The sequence below is a fragment of the Phocoena sinus genome, chromosome 14 (genome assembly GCF_008692025.1).
Source record: "Phocoena sinus isolate mPhoSin1 chromosome 14, mPhoSin1.pri, whole genome shotgun sequence".
Taxonomy (NCBI): domain Eukaryota; kingdom Metazoa; phylum Chordata; class Mammalia; order Artiodactyla; family Phocoenidae; genus Phocoena; species Phocoena sinus.
The window spans coordinates 38,629,283-38,654,326 of NC_045776.1; the positions used below are offsets into that span (position 1 = coordinate 38,629,283).

A 25,044-nucleotide genomic window follows, 5' to 3' on the forward strand; every position below is an offset into this window, starting at 1 on the left:
GCAGAAAATTATAAGACACTGTTGAAAGAAATTAAAGATAATACAAATAGATGGAGAGATATACCATGTTCTTGGATTGGAAGAATCAACATTGTGAAAATGACTCTACTACACAAAGCAATCTACAAATTCAATGCAATCCCTATCAAACTACCACTGGCATTTTTCACAGAACTAGAACAAAAAATTTCACAATTTGTATGGAAACATAAAAGACCCCAAATAGCCAAAGCAATCTTGAGAACGAAAAATGGAGCTGGAGGAATCAGGCTCCCTGACTTCAGACTATACTACAAAGCTACAGTAATCAAGACAGTATGGTACTGGCACAAAAACAGAAAGATAGACCAATGGAAAAGGATAGAAAGCCCAGAGATAAACCCACGCACATATGGTCACCTTATCGTTGATAAAGGAGGCAGGAATGTATAATGGAGAAAGGACAGCCTCTTCAATAAGTGGTGTTGGGGGGGGGTTCCCTTGTGGCGCAGTGGTTGAGAGTCAACCTGCCAATACAGGAGACACGGGTTCATGCCTCAGTTTGGGAAGATCCGACATGCCACGGAGCAGCTGGACCCGTGAGCCATGGCCACTGAGCCTGCACGTCCGGAGCCTGTGCTCCCCAACGGGAGAGGCCACAACAGTGAGAGGCTCACGTACCACAAAAAAAAAAAAAAAAAAAAAAAAAGGGGTGCTGGGAAAACTGGACAGGTACATGTAAAAGTATGAGATTAGAACACTCCCTAACACCATACACAAAAATAAGATCAGAATGGATTAAAGACCTAAATGTAAGGCTGGAAACTATCAAACTCTTAGAGGAAAACATAGGCAGAACACTCTATTACATAAATCACAGCAAGATCCTTTTTGACCCACCTCCTAGACAAATGGAAATAAAAACAAAAATAAACAAATGGGACCTAATGAAACTTCAAAGCTTTTGCACAGCGAAGGAAACCATAAACAAGACAAAAAGACAACCCTCAGAATGGGAGAAAATATTTGCAAATGAAACAAACTGACCAAGGATTAATCTCCAAAATTTACAAGCAGCTCATGCAGCTCAATAACAAAAAAACAAACAACCTAATCCAAAAATGGGCAGACGACCTAAACGGACATTTCTCCAAAGAAGATATACAGATTGCCAACAAACACATGAAAGAATGCTCAACATCATTAATCATTAGAGAAATGCAAATCAAAACTACAGTGAGATATCATCTCATACCAGTCAGAGTGGCCGTCATCAAAAAATCTAGAAACAATAAATGCTGGAAAGGGTGTGGATCAAAGGGAACACTCTTGCACTGCTGGTGGGAATGTGAATTGGTACAGCCACTATGGAGAACGGTATGGATGTTCCTTAAAAAACTACAAATAGAACTACCATATGACCCAGCAATCCCACTACTGGGCATATACTGTGAGAAATCCATAATTCAAAAAGAGTCATGTACCAAAATGTTCACTGTAGTTCTATTTACAATAGCCAGGAGATGGAAACAACCTAAATGTCCATCATCGGATGAATGGATAAAGAAGATGTGGCACATATATACAATGGCATATTACTCAGCCATAAAAAGAAACGAAATTGAGTTATTTGTAGTAAGGTGGATGGACCTAGAGTCTGTCATACAGAGTGAAGTAAGTCAGAAAGAGAAAAACAAATACCATATGCTAACACATATATATGGAATCTAAGAAAAAAAATGTCATGAAGAACCTAGGGGTAAGACAGGAATAAAGACACAGACCTACTAGAGAATGGACTTAAGAATATGGGGAGGGGGAAGGGTAAGCTGTGACAAAGTGAGAGAGTGGCATGGACATATATACACTACCAAATGTAAAACAGATAGCTAGTGGGAAGCAGCCGCATAGCACAGGGAGATCAGCTCGGTGCTTTGTGACCATGTAGAGGGGTGGGACAGGGAGGATGGGAGGGAGGGAGATGCAAGAGGGAAGAGATATGGGAACATACGTATATGTATAACTGATTCACTTTGTTATAAAGCAGAAACTAACACACCATTGTAAAGCAATTATACTCCAAAAAAGATGTTTAAAGAAAAGATAAGGACCTACAAAAACAAATGCAAAATAATTAAGAAAATGGTCACAGGAACATACATATAAATAATTACCTTAAACGTGAATAGATTAAATGCTCTAACCAAAAGACACAGGCTCGCTGAATGGATACATAAACAAGACCCATATATATGCTGTCTACAAGAGACCCAATTCAGACCTAGGGACACATACAGACTGAAAGTGAGGGGATGGAAAAAGATATTCCATGCAAATCGAAATCAAAAGAAAGCTGGAGTAGCAATACTCATAGCAGATAAAATAGACTTTAAAATAAAGAATGTTACAAGAGACAAAGAAGGACACTACATAATGATCAAGGCATCAATCCAAGAAGAAGATATAACAATTGTGAATATATATGCACCCAGCATAGGAGCACCTCAATACATAAGGCAACTGCTAACAGCTATAAAAGAGGAAATCGACGGTAACACAATAATAGTGGGGGACTTTAACACCTCACTTATACCAATGGACAGATCATCCAAAATGAAACTAAATAAGGAAACAGAAGCTTTAAATGACACAGTAGACCAGATAGATTTAATTGATATTTATAGGATATTCCATCCAAAAACTGCAGATTATACTTTCTTCTCATATGCACATGGAACATTCTCCAGGATAGGTCACATCTTGGGTCACAAATCAAGCCTCAGTAAATTTAAGAAAATTAATATCCTATCAAGCAACTTTTATGCCCACAACGCTATGAGATTAGAAATGAATTAAAGGGGAAAAAAGCGTAAAAAACACAAACACATGGAGGTTAAACACTACATGACTAAATAACCAAGAGATCACTGAAGAAATCAAACAGGAAATCAAAAAATACCTAGAGACAATGAAAACATGACAATCCAAAACCTGTGTGATGCAGCAAAAGCAGTTCTAAGAGGGTAGTTTATAGCTATATAAGCCTACCTCAAGAAACAAGAAAAATCCCAAATAAACAATCTAACCTTATACCTAAAGGAACTAGAGAAAGAACAAACAAAACCCAAAGTAGCAGAAGGAAAGAAATCACAAAGATCAGAGCAGAAGTAAATGAAATAGAAACAAAGAAAACAATAGGAAAGATCAATAAAACTAAAAGCTGGTTCTTTGAGAAGATAAACAAAATTGATAAACTATTAGCAAGACATCAAGAAAAAGAGGGAGGGCTTCCCTGGTGGCGCAGTGGTTGAGAGTCTGCCTGTCGATGCAGGGGACACGGGTTCATGCCCTGGTCCGGGAAGATCCCACATGCCGTGAAGCGGCTAGTCCCGTGAGCCATGGCCGCTGAGACTGCACATCCGGAGCCTGTGCTCCGCAACCGGAGAGGCCACAACAGTGAGAGGCCCACGTACCGCAAAAAAAAAAAACCAAAAAAAATGTAGAGGACTCAAATCAATAAAATTAGAAATGAAAAAAGAGGAGTTATAACAGACACCACAGAAATACAAAGTATTCTAAGAGACTACTACCAGCAACCCTATGCCAATAAAATGGACAACCTGGAAGAAATGGACAAATTCTTAGAAACGTATAACCTTCCAAGACTGAACCAGAAAGAAATAGAAAATATGAACAGACCAATCACAAGTAATGAAATTGAAACCGCGATTAAAAATCTTCCAACAAACAGAAGTCCAAGACCAGATGGCTTCACAGGTGAATTCTATCAAACATTTAGAGAAGAGCTAATACCCATCCTTCTCAAACTTTTCCAAAAAATTGCAGAGGAAGGAACACTCCCAAACTCATTCTATGAGGCCACCATCACCCTGATACCAAAACCAGACAAAGATACTACAAAAAAAGAAAATTACAGACCAATATCACTCATGAATATAGATGCAAAAACCCTCAAAAAAATACTAGCAAACAGAATCCAACAACACATTAAAAGGATGATACACCATGATCAAGTGGGATTTATCCCAGGGATGCAAGGATTCTTCAATATATGCAAATCAATCAATGTGATACACCATACTAACAAATTAAAGAAGAAAAACCATATAATCACCTTAATAGATGCAGAAAAATTTTGACGAATTTCAACACCCATTTATGATAAAAACTCTCCATATAGCGGGCATAGAGGGAACCCTACCTCAACATAATAAACCCACAGCAAACATCATTCTCAATGCTGAAAAACTGAAAGCATTTCCTCTAAGATCAGGAACAAGACAAGGATGTCCACTCTCACCACTATTATTCAACATAGTTTTGGAAGTCCTAGCCACAGCAATCAGAGAAGAAAAAGAAATAAAAGGAATACAAATTGGAAAAGAAGAAATAAAACTGTCACTGTTTGCAGATGACATGATACTATACATAGAGAATCCTAAAGATGCCACCAGAAAACTACTAGAGCTAATCAATGAATCTGGTAAAGCTGCAGGATACAAAATTAATGCATAGAAATCTCTTGCATTCCTATACAGTAATGATGAAAAATCTGAAAGAGAAATTAAGGAAACACTCCCATTTATCATTGCAACAAAAAGAATAAAATACCTAGGAATAAACCTTCCAAGGAGACAAAAGACCTGTATGCAGAAAACTATAAGACATGGATGAAAGAAATTAAAGGTGATACCAACAGATGGAGACATATACCATGTTCTTGGATTGGAAGAATCAATATTGTGAAAATGACTATACTACCCAAAGCAATCTACAGATTCAATGCAATCCTTATCAAATTTCCAATGGCATTTTTTTACAGAAGTAGAACCAGAAATCTTAAAATTTGTATGGAGACACAAAAGACCCTGAAGAGCCAAAGCAGTCTTGAGGGAAAAAAACAGAGCTGGAGGAATCAGACTCCCTGACTTCAGACTATATGACAAAGCTACAGTAATCAAGACTGTATGGTACTGGCATAAAAACAGAAACATACATCAATGGAACAAGATAGAACGTCCAGAGGTAAACCCACGCACCTTTGGTCAACTAATCTATGACAAAGGAGTCAAAGATATACAATGGAGAAAAGACAGTCTCTTCAATAAGTGGTGCTGGGAAAACTGGACAGCTACATGCAAAAGAATGAAATTAGAACAATCCCTAACACCATATACAAAAATAAACTCAAAATGGATTAGAGACCTAAATGTAAGACCGGACACTATACAACTCTTAGAGGAAAAACACAGGCAGAACACTCTTTGACGTAAATCACAGCAAGATCTTTTTTTTTTTTTTATCAAGATCTTTTTTGATCCACCTCCTAGAGCAATGGAAATAAATTTTAAAAAAAGGGACCTAATGAAATTTTAAAGCTTTTGCACAGCAAAGGAAACCATAAACAAGATGAAAAGACAATCCTCAGAATAGGAGAAAATATTTGCAAATGAATCAATGGACAAAGGATTAATCTTCAAAATATATAAACAGCTCATGAAGCTCAATATTAAAAAAACAAAAAACCCAATCCAAAAATGGGCAGAAGACCTAAATAGACATTTCTCCAAAGAAGACATACAGATAGCCAAGAAGCACATGAAAAGCTGCTCAACGTCACTAAGTATTAAAGAAATGCAAATCAAAACTACAGTGAGGTGTCACCTCACACCAGTTAGAATGGGCTTCATCAGAAAATCTACAAACAACAAATGCTGGAGAGGGTGTGGAGAAAAGGGAACCCTCTTGCACTATTGGTGGGAATGTAAACTGATACAGCCACTATGGAGAACAGTATGGAGGTTCCTTAAAACACTAAAAATAGAATTACCATATGATCCAGCAATCCCAGTACTGGGCATATATCCAGAGAAAACCACAATTCAAAAAGACACACGCAACCCAATGTTCATTGCAGGACTATTTACAATAGCCAGGTCATGGAAGCAATCCTAATGCCCAACGACAGATGAATGGATAAAGAAGATGTGGTACATATATAAAATGGAATATTACTCAGCCATAAAAAGGAATGAAATTGGGTCATTTGTTGAGACGTGGATGGATCCAGAGACTGTCATACAGAGTGAAGTAAGTCAGAAAGAGAAAAACAAATATCGTATATTAACGCATAGATATGGAACCTAGAAAAATGGTACAGATGAACTAGTCTGCAGGGCAGAAATTGAGACACAGATGTAGAGAACAAATGTATGGACACCAAGGGGGGGAAAGCGGCGGGGGTTGGGGGTGGTGGTGTGATGAATTGGGCGATTGGGATTGACATGTATACACTGATGTGTATATAATTGATGACTAATAAGACCCTGCTGTATAAAAAAAATATAAAATAAAATTAAAAAAAAAAACTTTCCCAATGCCATTCTGTTCCTTATCTTTACTTAGGTATACTTCAGGTAAGATTTATACTTTGCTTTAAAAAAACTCAAGACTATTTAATGTTTTAAAATTTGGTACAAGAAAACACATTGTAGGCAACTGTCGTTCTCTGTAGCAGGAAAAAAGGGAAAGTTTTTGCCTTTTTCCATTTCTTAGAGACAGAGAAATGGCAAGCAGAAAAACCCAGATTCGTGAAAGCTCTCAAAAAAGTTCCACAGCAGGTTTTGCAGGCAGGGCCTTGGCCTTGGGTTGAGTTCCTAAGAGATTCTGTCTCACTGACCAAATGGCATTAAGTAGCAGCAGTCAGGTGAGTTATGGGGAGCTGGGGCGGCCCTGAGTCATAGAACCACAAGGAATCTAGTTTCCTGCCAATTCATGAAATACTAGACTGGAGGTGTCCAAAAGCTTTATGCAAGGGGACCAGCATGCATTAGGCTGATGATTGACAATATTCCATTGCTACCGTGCCCTTCGGAGATAGGATGCTAGACGTTTCTGATTTCTGCCATGTGGACTGGGTAACCTAGGAGAGTGACTCTATACCTGAAGGAAACTGAAAACATGTTACACAATGAAGGTGACAAAGATGCTCAGTCAATGACTGGTAACAATGACAACAGCCGTGATGATAAATGAAAATGATGAAAAATGATTATTCATTTAAATAAACTGATAACTATATGTCTGTATTTTATTTCCAGGTGTGAAGATCAGGAAACTAGAGGAACTATCATATTTTCCAGTACTTTAAACGTTTGGATCTGTGAGAGAAAATATTAGTATACCATGTCCATAATTTCTGTAAGTGCCTCCAGCTGAGTGCTGGTGAATAGGCCATGGCCATATAAGCCATATTTTATATCTTCAGGGCCAAACAATGAGATATTTGGAAATATCTAGGAATTGATTACAGGTAGAAGAAACATCACTGTTGAATATATTTATCCTTGACATAAAATTAATAGAGTATGGTAAAAATTTTAAATGCATCCCTAACATTATTTCTGTGTGCAAAATAGAGAGTACTGAGCTAAAAATAAGGAAAGTAATCTAGCCGTTATGTATGCTTTCATGGCTATATCAGTGAGTGAAAGCACCTCGTAAACTCTTGGCAGCAGCTTCCTTCTACTGGGAAATGGTCATTTCTCTCCATTTAGCCTCAAGAGGGACTCAGGTATGCAAGCCAGGGAACCTGGAAAGAACACAGTCCTAGCTTCCACAGAAGGCAGTTCAACCTTGGGACACCCTGCAGGGACCATCTTCAACCTGGTTTTGAGATGACTGGTTTTCTCCACTCTGTTTCCACAATATAAGTGACCTAGATCTGACTGACACCCACTGGCCTGATAGGTTACCTTGCTGTATTGACATCACTGTGGGTCCAGAGATTATCATTATCTTTAATCCTCAGAATAACCTCCTCAAGAGTCACATCGAAGAACTCTAGCCCAATGAGAACACGGTGCCTTTTTCTCTAACTAGTGAGAATAACTTGTTTCCAGAGTCGTCTATAAGTTTCTTAAAATAATAGGAAGTAAACTTATTATAGAAATTCTGATGGATACCACCAGGCTCAGTGAAAATAAGGAAAGGGTAATTAAAGCAATGGATGAAGAGTGAGGCCCTTCCATGTTTACCTAAAATGGGGGCTAACTGTCTCGGTTAATTAGAGCACACTGAAAATGAGAAGACATGTATATGTTTGTTCATCACTTGGGCCTGATAGTTTCACACAAAGGAAAAATATTCAGACCATCACCACCAAGCTTAGGCACCACTGGGACAAACGCCTGCTGTGAACCACAAGAGGGCCAGGTGAAAAATAATTCAAGCACACGCTGACTTGATGGTGGGAGCAGTGGCATAATTTACACAAAAGTTACAGCTGGGAAGGTTTGGGGCTGAAAGATCTCACTAGATGGCACATAATGCTACAGGTATTTGACCATTAGCCCTCCCCTTTTTGTAAATATATTTTGTAAGAGAAAAGGTAAAGAAAGCTTTAATGTTTCCATATATTCTGCTATCAAAAGTTCTCCAGAATCCAAGTAAGCACTCACCAAGTGACCTTTAACCCTGAGGTATATATAATTCTGGAACAAATACCTGCTTTCCCTTTTTTTTTTTTAACAGATGTAATTCTGAAATGTAGATCACAATTTTTACAGATACTGGGGAGAGGGTCAGCAAGGGGATGGCGTGGCATTCAGGGGAGCACCACCACGAATGTCACGGCACCATGATGCCCTGATAAACGGCTTGGTTGGAAGTCAAGGCAGTGGTTTTACTCTCAGCGTGGCATCAACAAGATCTGAAGCACATCTTCCATCTATTTGAGCCTCAGTAAAACAAGGGTAATAGCATTTCCCCTACTTACTGAGATGCACCACAAGGTATTAAATAGCAGCATTTGGAAGGAAGGCACTGAGCACTACAAAAATGTGAGATGAATTATTAGCATATGACTCCACAAGGATAAAGAGCGAAAAAGCGAGTCAACCCCCGGCACGTTTGGACCACGTGCCAGGTGTTTGGTGCAGGACAAACATCTGGATGTGTGATTATATTTTGTATTCTTCCTTCAGCTGTTAGAATATTCTAAATATTAGGGATCAGCAAAAAATTACTTTGAGCTTTGAAAATGGGACCTGGTGAAAAGTTTAGACTATTAATTGGGAGCTGGCAGAATGCTTTCAAGAATGATAACAAACCAGGCTGAGAAAAACCTTTCTGTCATATATACAGAAAGGCTTCTGTCGTAAGGGCAAAGGCTCCAAATCAGGAGGAAGCTTCAGCAGTTCTCTTTGACAGCATCCTCTTATAGCATTTCTTCTTCTACCCTTAGAATTTCCAGTTGTATAATTCAGCTATGTATTTGGACAAGGTGTTAGAATACTTTGCGGGTTCCAACTGATTTGGATGATAATGAGTTAACGTACGATGGGCAGCACTTCTAGATTCTACAAGAGCCACTGCTTCCCCCCTCCCCCCAAGGAAAAAGCAAACGCCAATGCTATTTTATTAATTTTTAATTATGTCTAAATTGAAGCCCAGTATTCCTTTTCCTGATGCAGATACCACTATGGTGTGATTTCAGTCAAAACATTTTCTTAGTCTCTATTAATCCCTTCTCTGTAAAGGAAAATGACATTTGCTATTTATCTCTCTGAAAGCATACTGAAATAACTTTATTTTCCCCAAATGCATATTATGTATACACAAAATGAGTATTTTCTATGTTCTTACTGAAGTTTAAAATATTGTCTTTTTAATGGAATAGGATGGCCTCAAGTTTGACTATAACTGTACAAAATGCTTGAGGAACTGTCTTTTTGCCACAAACATGAAGCAGATTAAAAATCTTGAGGACAAACAATATTTACAGATACTGACAATTCCTTCTCAGCTTGGGGCCATTCTGTACTTCACAGTTTGGACAAAACCATTCTGTGAAGTGTTGCAGATACAACTCTTAGAGTTAAAAGTCCCAAGATTAAGTCCTGAGCCACAGCTTTGCAGGGGAATGTTTTTTATATTGCCTCTGGAAATACCACAACTTAGATAGAGCAGTGATATCAGACAAAGTTGAAAAGCACACTGCTGTTACAGAGCAGTCTGTTTTCCTGATTCTCAGAGCCTTAATATTTTAAGACTGACATTACTCACTATGACTGAGCCATCTGCCCACGACAATCTTCCATGGCTCAGGGACCAGGAGTGACTGGATGTGATGGGAAGCTGGGGTGCGACCAGCCTGCTCAAGCAGATTGAGCCCTGAGGCTCAGCGAGCCAGCAAAGAATTGGACAGACAAGATTATTCCATTACATCCAGTTCTGCTGAGGTCATGGAGTCCTGCCTTGTTTAAATTAGACTTTACACCATATTTAGTCAACCCTCATAGAGTTAAAAGTTTAGTGTCTCTGTTGTCTTCAGTTGGCTAAGTCTACATCAGGCTGCAAGCCATAACACTCAATTAAACCAAACAGTTCTGGCTGCAGAGCTAGTCAACACGCAGTGTTAAGTGCCTGTAGCCGAGAGCCATCCTCCTTGATAATGTGAAAGAAAACGGACCCACAATTCGCAGAGCCATCAGAAAACTGCCGATGCTCCAAGGCTGCAGTGTACAGTATAATTGTGTTTTCTCCAGATAAGCTAAGACAAGAGGGACTTTCTCCAAGGAGAGCCTGTCTGACTGCACACAGGCATCTACACCCGCCCCACACCATGTGCCAATCATCTTTTACTATAGTCTATTTTTTTCTTCCTCAATATTTAACTTCTATTTTCACGAGGTCCACGTTTCTTGCTCACTTTGATTAATTTTATCCTCCACCAGTTTAACTTAAACCAGACCAATAATTCTTACGGGAGAAACATTTAAGAGGGGTCATTTTATCGGGCAGATCCAATAGATAGATAACATGCAAATTACAGAGTAATAAATTAATCCTAACTTACTACCCTGTGAATTAGGATTGAATGTCAAGTAAGTCTTATTTTTGGCATTCTCCCTTTTCAATGATCACACACTGCAATCTTTACAATAAATAATTTTGCTTTAGTAAGTGGCTCTGCAGATCCCTAGTTATTAGGGACAGCTCAGGTCACAGTCACCTCCGAAGCCTCCCATGAGTTGCCTCTCAGTATGAGTTTGCATGTAGGAATGGTTACTGCTGCCCAGAAGAAGCCTGTCTGATGTTAATTGACTCATCAGTTCCCCTCTGCTCTCCCTGCACTCACCTTGGGGATGCTGAGCTGTTCCTGGGGAGGAAGATGATACCGTGAGAGCCTCTTGAGAGTCTAGAGATGAAGGGCAACGGCTCAGGGGGGCGGGTGAGGCAGGGGCTGCCGGTGAGGTCAGGTCCAAGGAGAGGTCAGCTCTGCCCCGGCTCACACTTCGGCTTCTCAGTTCCTTCTCATGCGCCTCAGCTGCCAACTGCTCCAAGTATTTGTATCTGAAAGTTAAATTCCAAAGGGTTTCCGTAAAAAGAAAGAGAAGCCCGTGGCTGATGCTTGTTTATGGATGAAACACCTGCAGAGTGAGCTGGTTTCCTGATGCACAGAGCACAGCGCAGGGCTGGCTGGAGGGCCCGTCTGCCAAAAACACCCAGCAAAGCCAAGATGCTAATGATTAAAAATCCTGCATCATTCATAACCAAACAAACAGGGGGAAGTGGCAACATCACAGTCCCCAGATACTAGATCCCTGCTGCAGAATCCTATTTTGCTCTTTTAGGAAACATTTGTACCAGCAAGCAAAACAGCAATAATGACCATCAAAAAGCCCCAGCAGTGACAGCTGAAAACCACACTCCCTCAGAGCTCGCAGCTGTGAAATGCGAGGGTGCCTTGGTGCGGCAGAGAGGAACAATGCCCCAAAATACCAAAAGGTTGTTGGACGAAGCCCTCTCTGGATTTCTGAACCTGCTTCAATGCTAACAGCAATGTGGCTGGAATTCACTTTGTTCTCTCGGTGTCGACTATGGAAAGTTTTTATATTCTAAAATATTCTGAGTAGGACTCAGACATCCAATAGCTTGGACCTGACGTCACATATAGTTTATTCATCAAAGTCAGTTTAAAAGAACAAAGATACATCTGTTTTGCATTTCAGGCAGGCAGAACCCAGTAACTGTTTATTAAGACCAGCTACCAATCATCTTCCTCATAGTGTGCTTTATAGATCAGACCAAAATAGCTTTGAAATATGTGCCTCTTCCAGATGTCTGCTAATTTTACCCACCATTATTTGTTCAGGAATAAATTTATGAATTCAGCTGTAGCAGGTTTCTGACTATCGTATCCACCATGAAACTTTGAGACAGCTTATTCCAGACCCTCCCTCACATCCATCCAGGTTCACTGCTTCAGTTTCTTCCAATGGGCAGGCCCCCACCCCCAGACACTGCACAGCGCACTTTTACTTCAGCCTGATAAGAAAGGCAGAGCGCACAAGTAAAACCTTTCAGGAGGATGCATTTAAAAAGCACGCGTTTCTTCATCCATCCTTTGGGGGGCGTGGCCCCCACATCTGTAGTCATCACCCCTTCTCTCTGCCAGTCCCAAGGCAGTCAGTCTGCCCTTCAGGACAGGCTCGCACACGCGTCTCCCTCCGGGAGGCCTGCCTTGACCACCACAGCTGGAAGTGATCCTGGCCTTGCCTCCGAACTCATGTCGGATATGTAGTCCATTCAACTCGGATGGCATTTTACATTTACTGCCCAGCATATGTAGTCATCTTTTCACGTGTGTAGGTCTGTGTTCAACAAACAGATAATAGGATTTTTGAGACCAGGAAGGTTACCATCCTTTGCTCTTTCCTTCGGCACTGTGCCTTCGTTGGCCGACGGGAAGCAGGCGACGTGTGCAGTGAGGGACCTGTCAAGCAGTAGCCTACCTGTACGTCTCCCTGCAGCCCAGGGCACCAGGGGGCAGAGCCAGCTGACTGCACTTTCCTGGGGAGTGAGTGTACTTTCATGGTGAATCTCTGACAAAAGATGTGGGACGGATCTGCATTTACAAACGTCTGCGTCACCCTTACCGGGCGAAGCTACACCCAGAAAGAAAGCTTTAGAAACTCTGGACTTTCCTTGCCAACAATGTCACCTCTCGAACAGCGCGAGAGGGACCAAAAGGAAGATATTTCTGAACTTGAATCAGACCAGCAAGGAAAAACCACCTGGTCGTGGAAGTGACAGGAAACGTGGAAGAGAAAGTGTTCTTGAGGGCAAGAGTCAGAGCCCATATTTTAAAAAGTCTGGGGGCAAACGGAAGGCCAGGAATGCTACGAGCCCAGGAGGAGTTCCTGAGCACAGGTGTCCCCACATGTAGTCCAAGCCATCTGCGACAGGATGGGGGACAGGAAGGAACAAAGTGCAAACCAAGGGGCCTGCACATGTCCAGGAGATCGGAATCCTGGAGGAGGGAAACAGTGCCCTAACAAAATCAGAGGGGTCCAGGGAGAGAGGTAAGAAAGCCTCGCACAAAACACTTCAGGCAAGGAGGACATCCGATCACTAACCTTCATTCAGTTGGCCTGGCCCTGGACCTGGCCTCTCCATTCCCCTCCCTGTGGGCAGCCAAGCTAGCAGGTATGTACTGGCAGCCAAAGGGTTCACCCCATTTTCCGGGGGACCCCAGGGGTGGCTCATCCAGGTTCTGGGTAGATATGACTCGAAGACTACTCCTGTGCACCCTCGGCTCACAGATGTCATCCTTGAGGATCCTTTAGACAGGGGGAGAGTCAGGGGTTTAATCTGAATCATTCCGAGGATGTTTACATGGTAAACAAAAATGGCAGGGGAAGGGGCACGGGGCCTTACTAAATGGGTAGAAATTTTCAGTTCTACAGATAAAGAGTTCTGGAGGCTGGTTGCACAAATACGTGAATGTATTTAACACTACTGAATTATACACTTAAAAATGGTTAAAATAACAAATTTTATGTTATGTGTATTTTTCCACAATTAAAAACTTTAAAAAATGGAAGGGGTGGGGAGGCCCAGGTGTCAAGAACCACTAAATCTTTCAGTGTTCCCCCGAGATGGGCCAGAGTGGGGAGGGTAAACGGGCATGCACGGGGAAAGCCAGGCTACCCGGCATGGAGAGCTATCTCCCACAGAACCTGGGGAGGAAGCTGGACCTATATCCTGACCTTCCCTTAGACAGTGACTCTAAGTGGTACTTGATTTAGGAGCCTGCCAGCCCATCTGATGACTGTCACATCTCTGGCTGCCTAGCAACACCACCCCCAACCCACAGACTCTGATGTAGCCTCCCAGGTACAAAGCACTGGGTTTTCTATCCACAGACCACAGCCCCCCAAAAAAGACTTTTTCACCTTTGCTACCCTTGTTGAAACAGTCTCGTTGTCCTGCCTCTGTCCATGTCTTTGTCTTTTCGTTATTTATTAAATATTCTGTTGCGTGCCTGTCATGTGCTAAAAACTGCAGTAGGCACTAGAGATTTAATAATACATAAGAAAAACCCCACCTTCTTGGCACTCATAGTTCAGGCGGAGGTACAGAAACAAACTTTGGAATGAGCTCAATACCCAACAGGGTTGCAGGTGGCAGGGCTGGTACTGCCATCAAGGGAACATATGATCATCTCTTTCCGCAGGGTCCAATAGAAACCCTGCTTGACTTTCAACTATACCGACTTACTAATGACTCTTCCTGCCACCCAACTACTCAGAAATTCTACCTTACATTAAATCAAAACCTGGCTCCCTCTAAGTTCTACTCTGTCCACAGACTGTGCTCAGAACCCTCTCTTACTGCTTCATGATCACTTTCAGGCATAATTTCCCAAATCCTTGCCCAGTCCCAACTTCCCCCCTTGCACTCTGTCCTCAGAACCTGTTTCCCATAAGGTACCTCCTCTCCATGTCCCGCTGTCTCCCTCAGACTACTCTCCACCCTGACCCCCACCCCACTCCAATAGTTCCCAGCCTGCATCTCCTTCCTTACCACACCTAAAAAAGGATTATTCATGAATGTCAAGTCAATCAATATCAGAGAGATCCTCTCTTATAATACTTTAAAAAATTAGAAATAAACCTAACAGAAACTTACTCTGGGTCTGCACCATTATCAATAAAACACTGCCTGAAATTATGGAATGAGATGACATGAATTGAAATTTTAAAATTAAAAAATTCATTACCCCTCAAAATAGCAAAATGACATTTATCTTGTTACACTCGATGATATGAACCTCAAAAACCCTCTGCTGTGCCTCTTGCTGTCTTTTTGAGTGTTTGCATTAGGGGAAAGAGTCATGGGACCAAACAAACATGAAGAGCTAGAGTCCTCTTCCATGTCTCTTTCCACCTCTGATCTCCATTAGTTTCCCCATCCATTTCCAAATTCCATTATACTTGGAAATCTTATCTTTTCCTGGCTTAACAGGAATTCCCAACTGCTTTCCAACAAGGGATGAAAGTATATCTCCCTCACTTCCATCTTTACCAGGTAATTCAAGCATCCAACTAACCAGGAAAAGTGGCTGGTCCAAATCAGAGGAAAATGCTTGGCTGCTTCCCCAGACCTCTGGGGAAACAGGGGTGGGCTGTAAGGAAGGAATCCCCCGTGGAGCCATGGAGAGCCCACTCCTGCACAAGCTAAGAACGCCCAGGCAGATGGGTGGTGTGGGGCTGAGGTCGGAGAGCAGAACACAAGGGAGAGAAGAGGAGTGGAAAACTCCTCTGCATGAATTTTCCAGGTATAAGTGATGCTCCGCTTTGGGGGAAAGAGCAGTAAATAATACTCGGAAAGAGGTAGTAGTGATTCGGGAAAAATTTGAGGTCAGTCTGAACTCAGCTCAGACCTTGACACAGCACCTGGTCATCTCTCCAGGAGCTTTGAGGACTTGCCTGTGCAGACATAACATGACAGTCAAGTTGTCCAAAAGTTCAAAAAAGTGCAGAATCTGGTGGGGAATCTAAAAAATAAAATTTGATTTCTTAAACCTGGGTATATACGTCATGTCCCCCAATGTCAAAAACAGGTACTAATTAGACACCAAAAAGTCTCTTTGTTTCTCTGCCAGCAACTTTCACTCTAAACTTGCTGGCCACAACTGATTACCAGGATGGCAATAATCTAACAGAATGCCGGAATTAAAGCAATGCCATGGTTTTGTTTACGAGGCTGACGTAAGCATCTAATTTTTTAATTGAACACAGGCAGTATCCACTCTTCCCTGCCTCAGACTGTCCTGATCTATTTAGCTGATGGTGTCTAAAAAAAATTAGCACAATTCCACTTTTTATTGGCATAATTCAGAGACTGTTAGGTTCCTGACTGGCTCTGGCGTGAACTCAGCCTTTCAGCTCTCCATGCAGTAACCCCATCTGGTGGTGGAGGGAATAACTGCAGGCCGTACAGTGGTAGGGGGTAAACTTGCCTTTTGCTGGTCTGCTTCCAAAAACAATTTCCTGGGCTTATCTAAGTTTACCAGACACTGAATACATTAACTTGGCATGGCTTAATGGGATTCAAAGTATGTTGCTACTGAAATGGTTTACAGCTTAAATATTTTAAAGCTGTCGGTTCCTTTGCTCATTTATTCGATACATCCTTCTTAAGTGCCTGCTATGTGCAAGCCCTGTGGCGGGCACTGGGACACCAAGGAAAATCAGGTGTGGTTCCTGCCATCCAGGAACTGAGTGCGGTTCAGTAGGAAGACAGGCAAATGACCGGGCATCTCCATGGAGAGTCTCAGGAGGGTGTGGCACCCCAGCCAGTGCGTGGCATAATGTGTGTGCTCAAATATTTGTTGAAGAAATGCTGAGCCAGTGACTTGGAAACACACAGGAGGGACACCTAACCCAGGGTCGGTCAGCAGTGGTGGTGTAAAGCATTTAAAATATATACCACATGCCAACATGCCAAACGAATATGCTTATTTGGTGAACAGTTTTGGAGGAACAGACACATATCTCACACCATGAAGGCACTAAATAATAAATCTGTACTTACTTGGAAAATTGAGATAACCAGGACACTCTATTCTACAAAATGCCAGGTACCCAAGGTCTTAGGTGTCTTAGGTGAAGCTATTATATTTTAATGAACACAGTCTCCTCTGCATGCTTGGTTGAGTGCAAAGTCACGTGCCATTCGGTTACAATGGGAAAGAAACAAATACAAACCTTTCTTCTCTTGCTTGTCTTTGCTCTTCTCTTTTGTCTAAATATTCTCGGCTAATGGAAATATGCAGAAGAAATGAAATGGGAAAGGAAAAGAACAAAATTAGATGCTCATAAAATTGCCAAGAAATCATTAACAGAGTATATAATGAAAGCCCATTATCATATCAGAAATGGAAAGTGGTTGTCACTGAATTTTTAAAAAATAAATATAAAGGCTATACTTTAAAAGCACTAAATATAATGAGTTTTCTATAAAATCACAGGGATGAAAACATGGGATTACTGGATTCACTCAGAGACTTTGCTAATTACTCTTCAGAAAGAAGACTAAGTATATAAGGGGAGGGGAGATAAAAATATTTTTAAAAGTTAAAACAATTCATAAATAAAATATGGCAATGACAAGCAAGCAATAGCTTTCAGAAGTGATTAACATACAATCAAGCTCTGGTAACTCCCCAGCATTCATCTCAAGAATTAAATCTGAGTGGGCCCAAGTGTCTTGGCCATTTTGTGTTGCACTCTACAGTTTGCACGTTCCTTCCAGGGCCCAGGATTCTTTCTCCGCATCCCTCACATTCTCGGTTTCTAAGCAGGAATCACTGGAAGCTCTTGCTTTGTGCATTCTCTCTTGTCTTTATCCACAAGATGTCCAAATTTGTCTAATTTTGATGTTTGTTTTTCTGTTCCTACTGGAGAGGTTCCAACTTGAATCTAAGTTTAAGACTGTGTGGTCAGTCACTTCTCAGTTAACCATTTGTTTTCCTGGAGAATTCTGACATCACAGTTTTCTACGTCACAAGGTAGCTTAAGTACTCCACCCCTCTGTGCACTGATAACTGGATATAAAGGGGTACTAAGTCAGAGCAACCAAAGCAGGTTAGGAGAGGGAGAAAAAGCAGCAAAGAGACAAATTTGTTATCATTTATAAACAACCATTCTCATCACTTACCACACTAGAAATAATATTTCCCATAACCCAGGAAACTTAAGATCATATTCGACAAAAATAACAACAGATAAGAATGCTTTGCAAAGAAAAAAGCACAAGGATCATGACTAACTTAAATCAATGAAGTGGCTGATAAAGGATCAGCCATTTGGGTAATCCCAGGGACTACTCTATAAAGCTTTTCTTATTTCCTTCTTTGAATTTCTTTTCATTCACATCCTCAGATTTTCAGAATGGAACTGAAGTCATCATAATTAATAGCTCTCTGCAGTCTTTACTGACGATCAGCATTCCTTTCTGGACAAGGATTATTTTGCCAGGGTCTCTCTATGCCCTTAAATGACGAGTGAGATCCTTTTATGACCAAGAGGAAATAGTGAATAGCTATGAACGTGATCCCTGAAGACAGGTTGCCCGGGTCTAATTCTCACTCTGCCAACACGTGTGCTGAATATATATTACAATGCACTCTTGTCCTATTCTTCTGGGACTTCAAAGATATAAATACCAGATGTATTGTTTCACAGGTCCATGAGGCACTGTTCATTTTTTTCAATATTTTGTTTTGTCTTTCAGATTGGAGAATTTCTGTTGTTTTAACATCAAATTCACTGACTCTTTCTTCTCTCATTTCTATTCTGCTGTTGAAACCATTCAATGAATTTTTTATTTTGGTTATTGTATTTTTCAGTTCTACAAGTATTTCCATTTGGTTCTTCTTTATATCTACTATTTCTCTGCAGAGACTTTTCATTTGTTTCCAGAGTATTTGTCTTTATATCTTAGAACATGTTTATAATAACTGCTTTAAAGTCTTTGTCTGATAACGACAACATCTATGTCCATTTGTGGTTAGCATATTTTGATTCTCTTTTCCTTTAAGAGTTTTCCTGTTTTTCTATGACAAGTTGTTTTGGATTGCATTCTGTACATTTTAGGTGTTTTGTAATGAGACTCTGGACTCATTACAAAATTCTATGAAGAATCTTGATTGTTTTCTTTTAGCAGGCAATCAACTAAGTCAAGCTCAGCCGGCAAGTTCTGACTGCCTTCCGATATCAGTTCCAATGTTAGCTCAGCGTTCAAATATTTTTAGTGCTATTTACATCAGGCCCTTATATGCACCACCCAGTGGCCAGTCTGGGACCTGAGTGTGTTCCACTCAGTACTTAGTTCTTAAAGCCTGTGGTATGCTGTTTAGGTCCTGAGCCACATGTGCACAAAACTAGAGAGGATCTCAGGATTGGTCTCTTGATCTCTCTCCTCTTTGTGGCTTTCCCATCATTTTCTGGATTCCCTGGGTCTCCCTTCCTGGTCCTCTAGCCAGAAAGCTTGGGCTTTATTTTCCCTGCTCTGCTGCAGACTTTCAGTAATTCTATCTGCATATAGGGCAAGGCAGCAGGAGGACACAGAGAGGAAAAGAAGTGCTCTTGCAATCATGCTCTTCTGATCACAGGAAGGGTTCCCTCCCTCAGAGTTTTAGGCGCCTGCCTGGACACTGCTGCCATCACTGTGCTTCTGTAACAATATTGCTTGGAGGCTGGGGTAGGAGAGAAGAAAAAAATAAGAAAAAACAGGAGACGTCTCAACTCTCTGACCCTCAGGAATTCATTTTGCAGCTCCCCAGTCCAGAAAAAGAGGGCTTCTTTTACAGCTCTTTCAGTTCACACTTGGTATGTGATTCTGAGTTTTGGAGTGCTGTTGAGTACATGCCATGTGATATTGGAAGGAAAAAATGGTAAACTCTCACTGGTTTGGTGGCGCTTTGAATGCTAGTCTCCATCCCCAGTTCACCTGCTCCCTTTTACAGTTCAGAGTTCTCAGAGCTCCATGCTTTAAATCTGTCCATGATTTATGGTTGCACTGAATGATCTGGTAGAAGAGACAGGAGGGAGTGTGTTGATTCCATCTTTCCCAGAACTGGTACACTGTTTTAAGAGGTTTTCAATCAAAATCTTTAGATGCGTAAGCTAATCTCTGAATTTTCCATGTGTTTCAGTCAGATTCTCTGCTGCTATTTGGTGGTGAAATATGTGAATCTCTCAGAAGGCACTGAATCAGGAAGCATTTAACCTGTTCCAGTGGTTTGACAGATTGGTCTTTCCAAAAGTGACAACTTCCAGAGCTACCTCATGAGAAATGGTGCATACAGGTCTGGTCTTTCCATATATCATTTGGTAGAAATCTGACAGCTCAAGGTATATACCACACAATTATGGTATGAGAAGGATGTTGGTTTACTTCATGCAGCCCATTAGCCCCATCTTACAAAAGTCAGGATTAGTGTTTCACCCACAGACTTGGGATACTTCTTTTCATATAGTAGTGAGTTACGGTCAAGGCAAGTTCACAACTCTGCTCATGTTTTGGTCATTTCTACAATTCTACGTACTCTTCCTGGTTGCTGGTAAAAAAACATTATTGAACTTGTAAATCCTCATTGACAATGCTTTACATTCTTTGTAGATTTCACTGGGAGTAATCGATTGGAATACTTTTCCCAAAAAAAGTGAACTGAGGAAAAAGGAAGTGGAGATGGGAGAGAAATAAAAAAAAGAAAGAGTGTGGAAGCTATGGGAGAGGTGAATGGGAAGATGAAGGAGGGGGAAGGAAGGAGATGGGGAAGACAAGAGGGAAGTAGGGGAAAGATAAAGGGGACAAAAGAATAGTAGAAGGTATGAAATGTGTAAGGAAAGTGTCTGGCGTTTTATAAAGCACTGCCCAGCTTGAACCCAGGCGAAGGGAGTGTTAGGAGGTTGACCGGGAGGATGGGGGCAACGGGGACAGCTGATCTGGCTGAAGGAGAAAAGGAGTGACGCTGGACTCAGCGGGGCAGACAGGCCAAGACATGGAAGCTGGAGTGGGCCACACCAAAGAACACATCCTTGGAGCTGGACAGAGACCAAAGCAATCAGAGGGACAATGGGCTGGGAGTAATCAGCACAATGCCTCTTTCTCCCCCATAGAAGGAAAAATTATTGCTTAAAAAATATGAAATATTGCTACAGAGAGTAAGAAACAAACCAGAAAGTGGGAAAAGCATCTTCTTTTAGGTGTCCAATAAAATAAATATTAACCATATGCAATGGTGAAGGCATGTGATTTAATTTTCAGCTCATTCTTTAAAAAATCTTAAAATCTGTCTTACCTGAATTTGTTTCTTTCCTCCCGTTCTATTCTCTGCAACCTTTCTTCTCTCTCCTGTCTCCGCCTCTCTCTCTCTGCCGCCAAGGACTCTTGGTGCTGCCTAAAGGATGACGTGAGAAGACCACTCAGTGATGACCTAAAGATACAATGAGTTAATGTTTGATTGGCTTGTTCAGTGATTAAAAGTACTAATGCAGGAATCAGTAAGTCCTTGGTCAGAACTGAGGGTCTGCTAGTACCTAGGTAATACATGGGGAAAATTACTGAGTGTCTCAGGTCTTCTGTTTCAAGATCTTCATATGTAAATGGAGGTAAATAACCTGCTTCATGTGCTCAGAGGACAGAAAAGTGATAATGCATATAAAATACTAAGCAACATGCTTGGCATACAAGCAGTCATCAATAATCAGTGCTATTATTATCAATAAGTATTCTAGGAATATACTTAATATGTATATACATTATTCTCTCCACACACACACACACACACACACACACACACACACACACACACATTTTAAAACTGGTCTATGATAAGACTTTGATGAGCTGGAATCAACATTCAATCTAAAACTTTTCTATTTTACATGTACTACAAATATTTTGCTATACACCAGTTTCTCAATATACCTCCAAAAATAGTTATGTCATCTTAAAACAAGATGTTGGGATGACAGATAAGGAGAAAAAGACAGCAGTGGTCTGAAATCTGAATGCAATTAAGGAAATTTCATTCCATGTCAAGAAGCATGAACATGCAGCTTATTCAGAGGATGGCACTTGACTCTGGTAATACCACACAAACAGTCTGGACTGTTCACTGAAGATGCTGTGTCGGGGAAGGTCAGCTGTGTGATGGCCTCAGTGAAGAATCACAGGAAATGTTAAGTCAGGAGAATGGGTAGGAGAAGGCATAATTAGATAACTACATGGAAAATAAAGAAGAGGGTTAGCTGGTAAGAAGAGTCTGTTGGACCCCTGGGGAATAATAAACATAATCTGTTACAGACAATTGGCCCTTCATTTATTGAGGGGAAAAAAAAAAAACTTCTAAACTAAGACACAAATATTTCTAATATATAGCTTGGGTAATAGCCTACTTGAATTTGATGAAAATATACCTGTCTGGTGGGGAACACAAGGTCCTCCCAGGAGAAAGATGTGACTCTTGCATCACACACATTCTGCCGTAAGTCACACAGCTGCTCTCCCTAGAAAAGGTGAGTCACCTCTGGATATCAATCAGAGGTGGGAGGAGAAGTAGAGGGAAGAAACCACCATCCCCAGTAGCTACAGGGAGGGAGTAACCAAATCCTATGTAAGCAGCTTTTGGCAGGAAAGAGCTCTCTGCAGGAGAGAGCTCCTTTTGTCTTGTCACTTTAGCAAAGCTATATTGTAACTAACTTTAAACCAGGAGCCCCCATGCCCTACTCATCTCCGGCCCAAGCATACGTTTTAAACCTTTTGATCACACAATACCTTGCTTAACCTGTTGGTTCTTTCCTTAGATCAAAGAAGTAAAAATGAAGAATAAGTAATTAACAGATGACTAAATCTTTTCCCCAGCTTCCCTGTCAGTAATCCTATGAACAAACTGTTAAAACAATATAGCATCTAAAGAAAGATTACAAGGAGTTGACAAGCCTGCATGCAATGGGAGATGGCAATGAAGCTGACCCCTTATCTCAGTGATTGAGATTACTCCCCCTTTTTCCCTTTAAAAATGTTCATGGCTGAGCAGAATCTTCAGAGTTGGTTTTGAGACATGAGTCCACCTTCTCCCCAGGATGCCGGTTTTCTGATTAAAGCAACCTTTCTGTTTCTACCAGCACTTGAATCTTTTCCTTTTAATTTTAATTTAATTTTACTTTTTAAAATTAAGTTTTATTGGAGTATAGCTGCTTTACAATGCTGTGTTAGTTTCGCTGTACAGCAAAGTGAATCAGCTATACCTATACATATATCTCCTCTTTTTTGGATTTCCTTCTCAGTTAGGTCACCACAGAGCAATGAGTAGAGTTCCCTGTGCTACACAGCAGGTTCTCATTAATTATCTATTTTATACATAGTAATGTACATATATCAATCCCAATCTCCCAATTCATCCCACTTCCCCCTTCCCCCTCCCCCCACCCAGGGGGGACATCTGTTCTCTACATTTGTGTCTCTGTTTCTGCTTTGCAAGTAAGTTCATCTGTATCATTTTTCTAGATTCTACATATAAGTGGTATTGTAAGATATTTATTTTTCTCTTTCTGACTTACTTCACTCTATATGTCAGGCTCTAGGTCCATCCACATTTGTGCAAATTGCACAATTTCGTTCCTTTTTATGGCTGAGTACTATTGCATTGTATATATGTACCACATCTTCTTTATCCACTCTTCTATTGATGGACATTTAGGTTGTTTCCATGTCCTGGCTATCGTAAATAGTGCTGCAATGAACATTGGGGTACATGTATCTTTTTGAATTATGGTTTTCTCCAGGAGTGGGATTGTTGGGTCACATGGTAGTTCTATTTTTAGGTTTTTAAGGAACCTCCATACTGTTCTCCATAGTGGCTGTATCAATTTACATTCCCACCAACAGTAGAAGAGGGTTCCCTTTTCTCCACACCCTCTCCAGCATTTATTGTTTCTAGATTTTTTGATGATGGCCATTCTGACTGGTGTGAGGTGATACCTCATTGTAGTTGTGATCTGCATTTCTCTAATGATTAGTGATGTTGAGCATCTTTTCATGTGTTTGTTGGCCATCTCTATCTCTTCTTTGGAGAAATGTCTATTTAGGTCTTCCACCCATTTTTTTGATTGGGTTGTTTGTTTTTTGATATTGAGCTGCATGAGCTGTTTGTATATTTTGGAAATTAACTGCTTCATTTGCAAATATTTTCTCCCATTCTGAGGGTTGTCTTTTCATCTTGTTTATGGTTTCCTTTGCTAAAGCACTTGAATCTTGAGTATTGACTTTTGAGCAGAGAGCAGCCAGACCTAAGTTCAGTAACACCTATATTCTGGGTTCACTAGGCAGCTACTATAGCACCTTGGACCTGTAGGCATAGATAGAATTTTATTTATCTTTCATATAAACAAAGTCCAGACTAGCTTGTGTAACTTCTATCTTATTTAAGATACTGTTACCTGTTTATTTTTCTGTTATATACAGCCAAATCTAATCCACGATCAGAGTGGAGAGATTTCCTATGTCACTCACACAGTGATTGAGAGAAACTGTTATGAATGTAACAGACTTGTTTAACTTGATTAATAGGTTTAACCTAGCAGATGACCATATATAACCTGGTGCCCCAAATTAAAGAAAATGCAATCTTCTCAAATACACAGGAACTATTCAAAAACTGATGGTCAATCCTGTGACAAAGTTCAAGCTCGTGAATGAATACCAAGAATTGGTTTTCATGTGGGCTACCTTTCTAACCACACTGCAGTTGAGTTAAAAATAAATAAGAAGAAGATACATCTGAAAAGTCCATATAATTGGAAAAATTTTAAACCTTTCTAATTAACTCAGGTCAAAGAAGAAAATTAGAAAGCATTCAAAGAGTATTATAATGAAAAGACTATATATCAAAACTTTTAGGATGCTTCTAAAGCATAATGAGTGAGCAACTCAACAATTTGAAAAGCAAGAATGTAATAAATTCATTATTCTTAGGAATAGAAGAGAGCTTTCTAAACCTGACAGTGGGTATTCAGTAAAAAAAAAAATTTTTAACTATGGTAAGCGTCATTCTTAATGCTGAAACATTAAGAGCAGTTCAATGTTAGAAGTGATACAAGGATACCCCCAGAATTGCCTGTATTTGAAGTTATTCTTAGCCAGTACACTAAGTAAAACAAATAAAAGCATAAGGAAGGGAAAGAA

General features: G+C 40.6%; 1 protein-coding gene across 3 annotated transcripts in view; it reads right to left on the reverse strand.

Annotated features, from left to right (window-relative positions):
* FHOD3 (formin homology 2 domain containing 3) overlaps positions 1-25,044 on the reverse strand; it is a 497,328-nt gene that overhangs the window by 100,170 nt on the left and 372,114 nt on the right. The window contains exons 12-14 of one of the 3 annotated variants that reach the window (XM_032602812.1): positions 21,158-21,292; positions 17,058-17,108; positions 11,141-11,355 (exon numbers count right to left, since the gene is read on the reverse strand). In XM_032602812.1, coding sequence (XP_032458703.1) covers positions 11,141-11,355; positions 17,058-17,108; positions 21,158-21,292 — 401 coding nt within the window. The remainder of the gene's footprint in view (positions 1-11,140; positions 11,356-17,057; positions 17,109-21,157; positions 21,293-25,044) is intronic. The other 2 variants (XM_032602813.1, XM_032602814.1) reach the window with 2 other exon arrangements.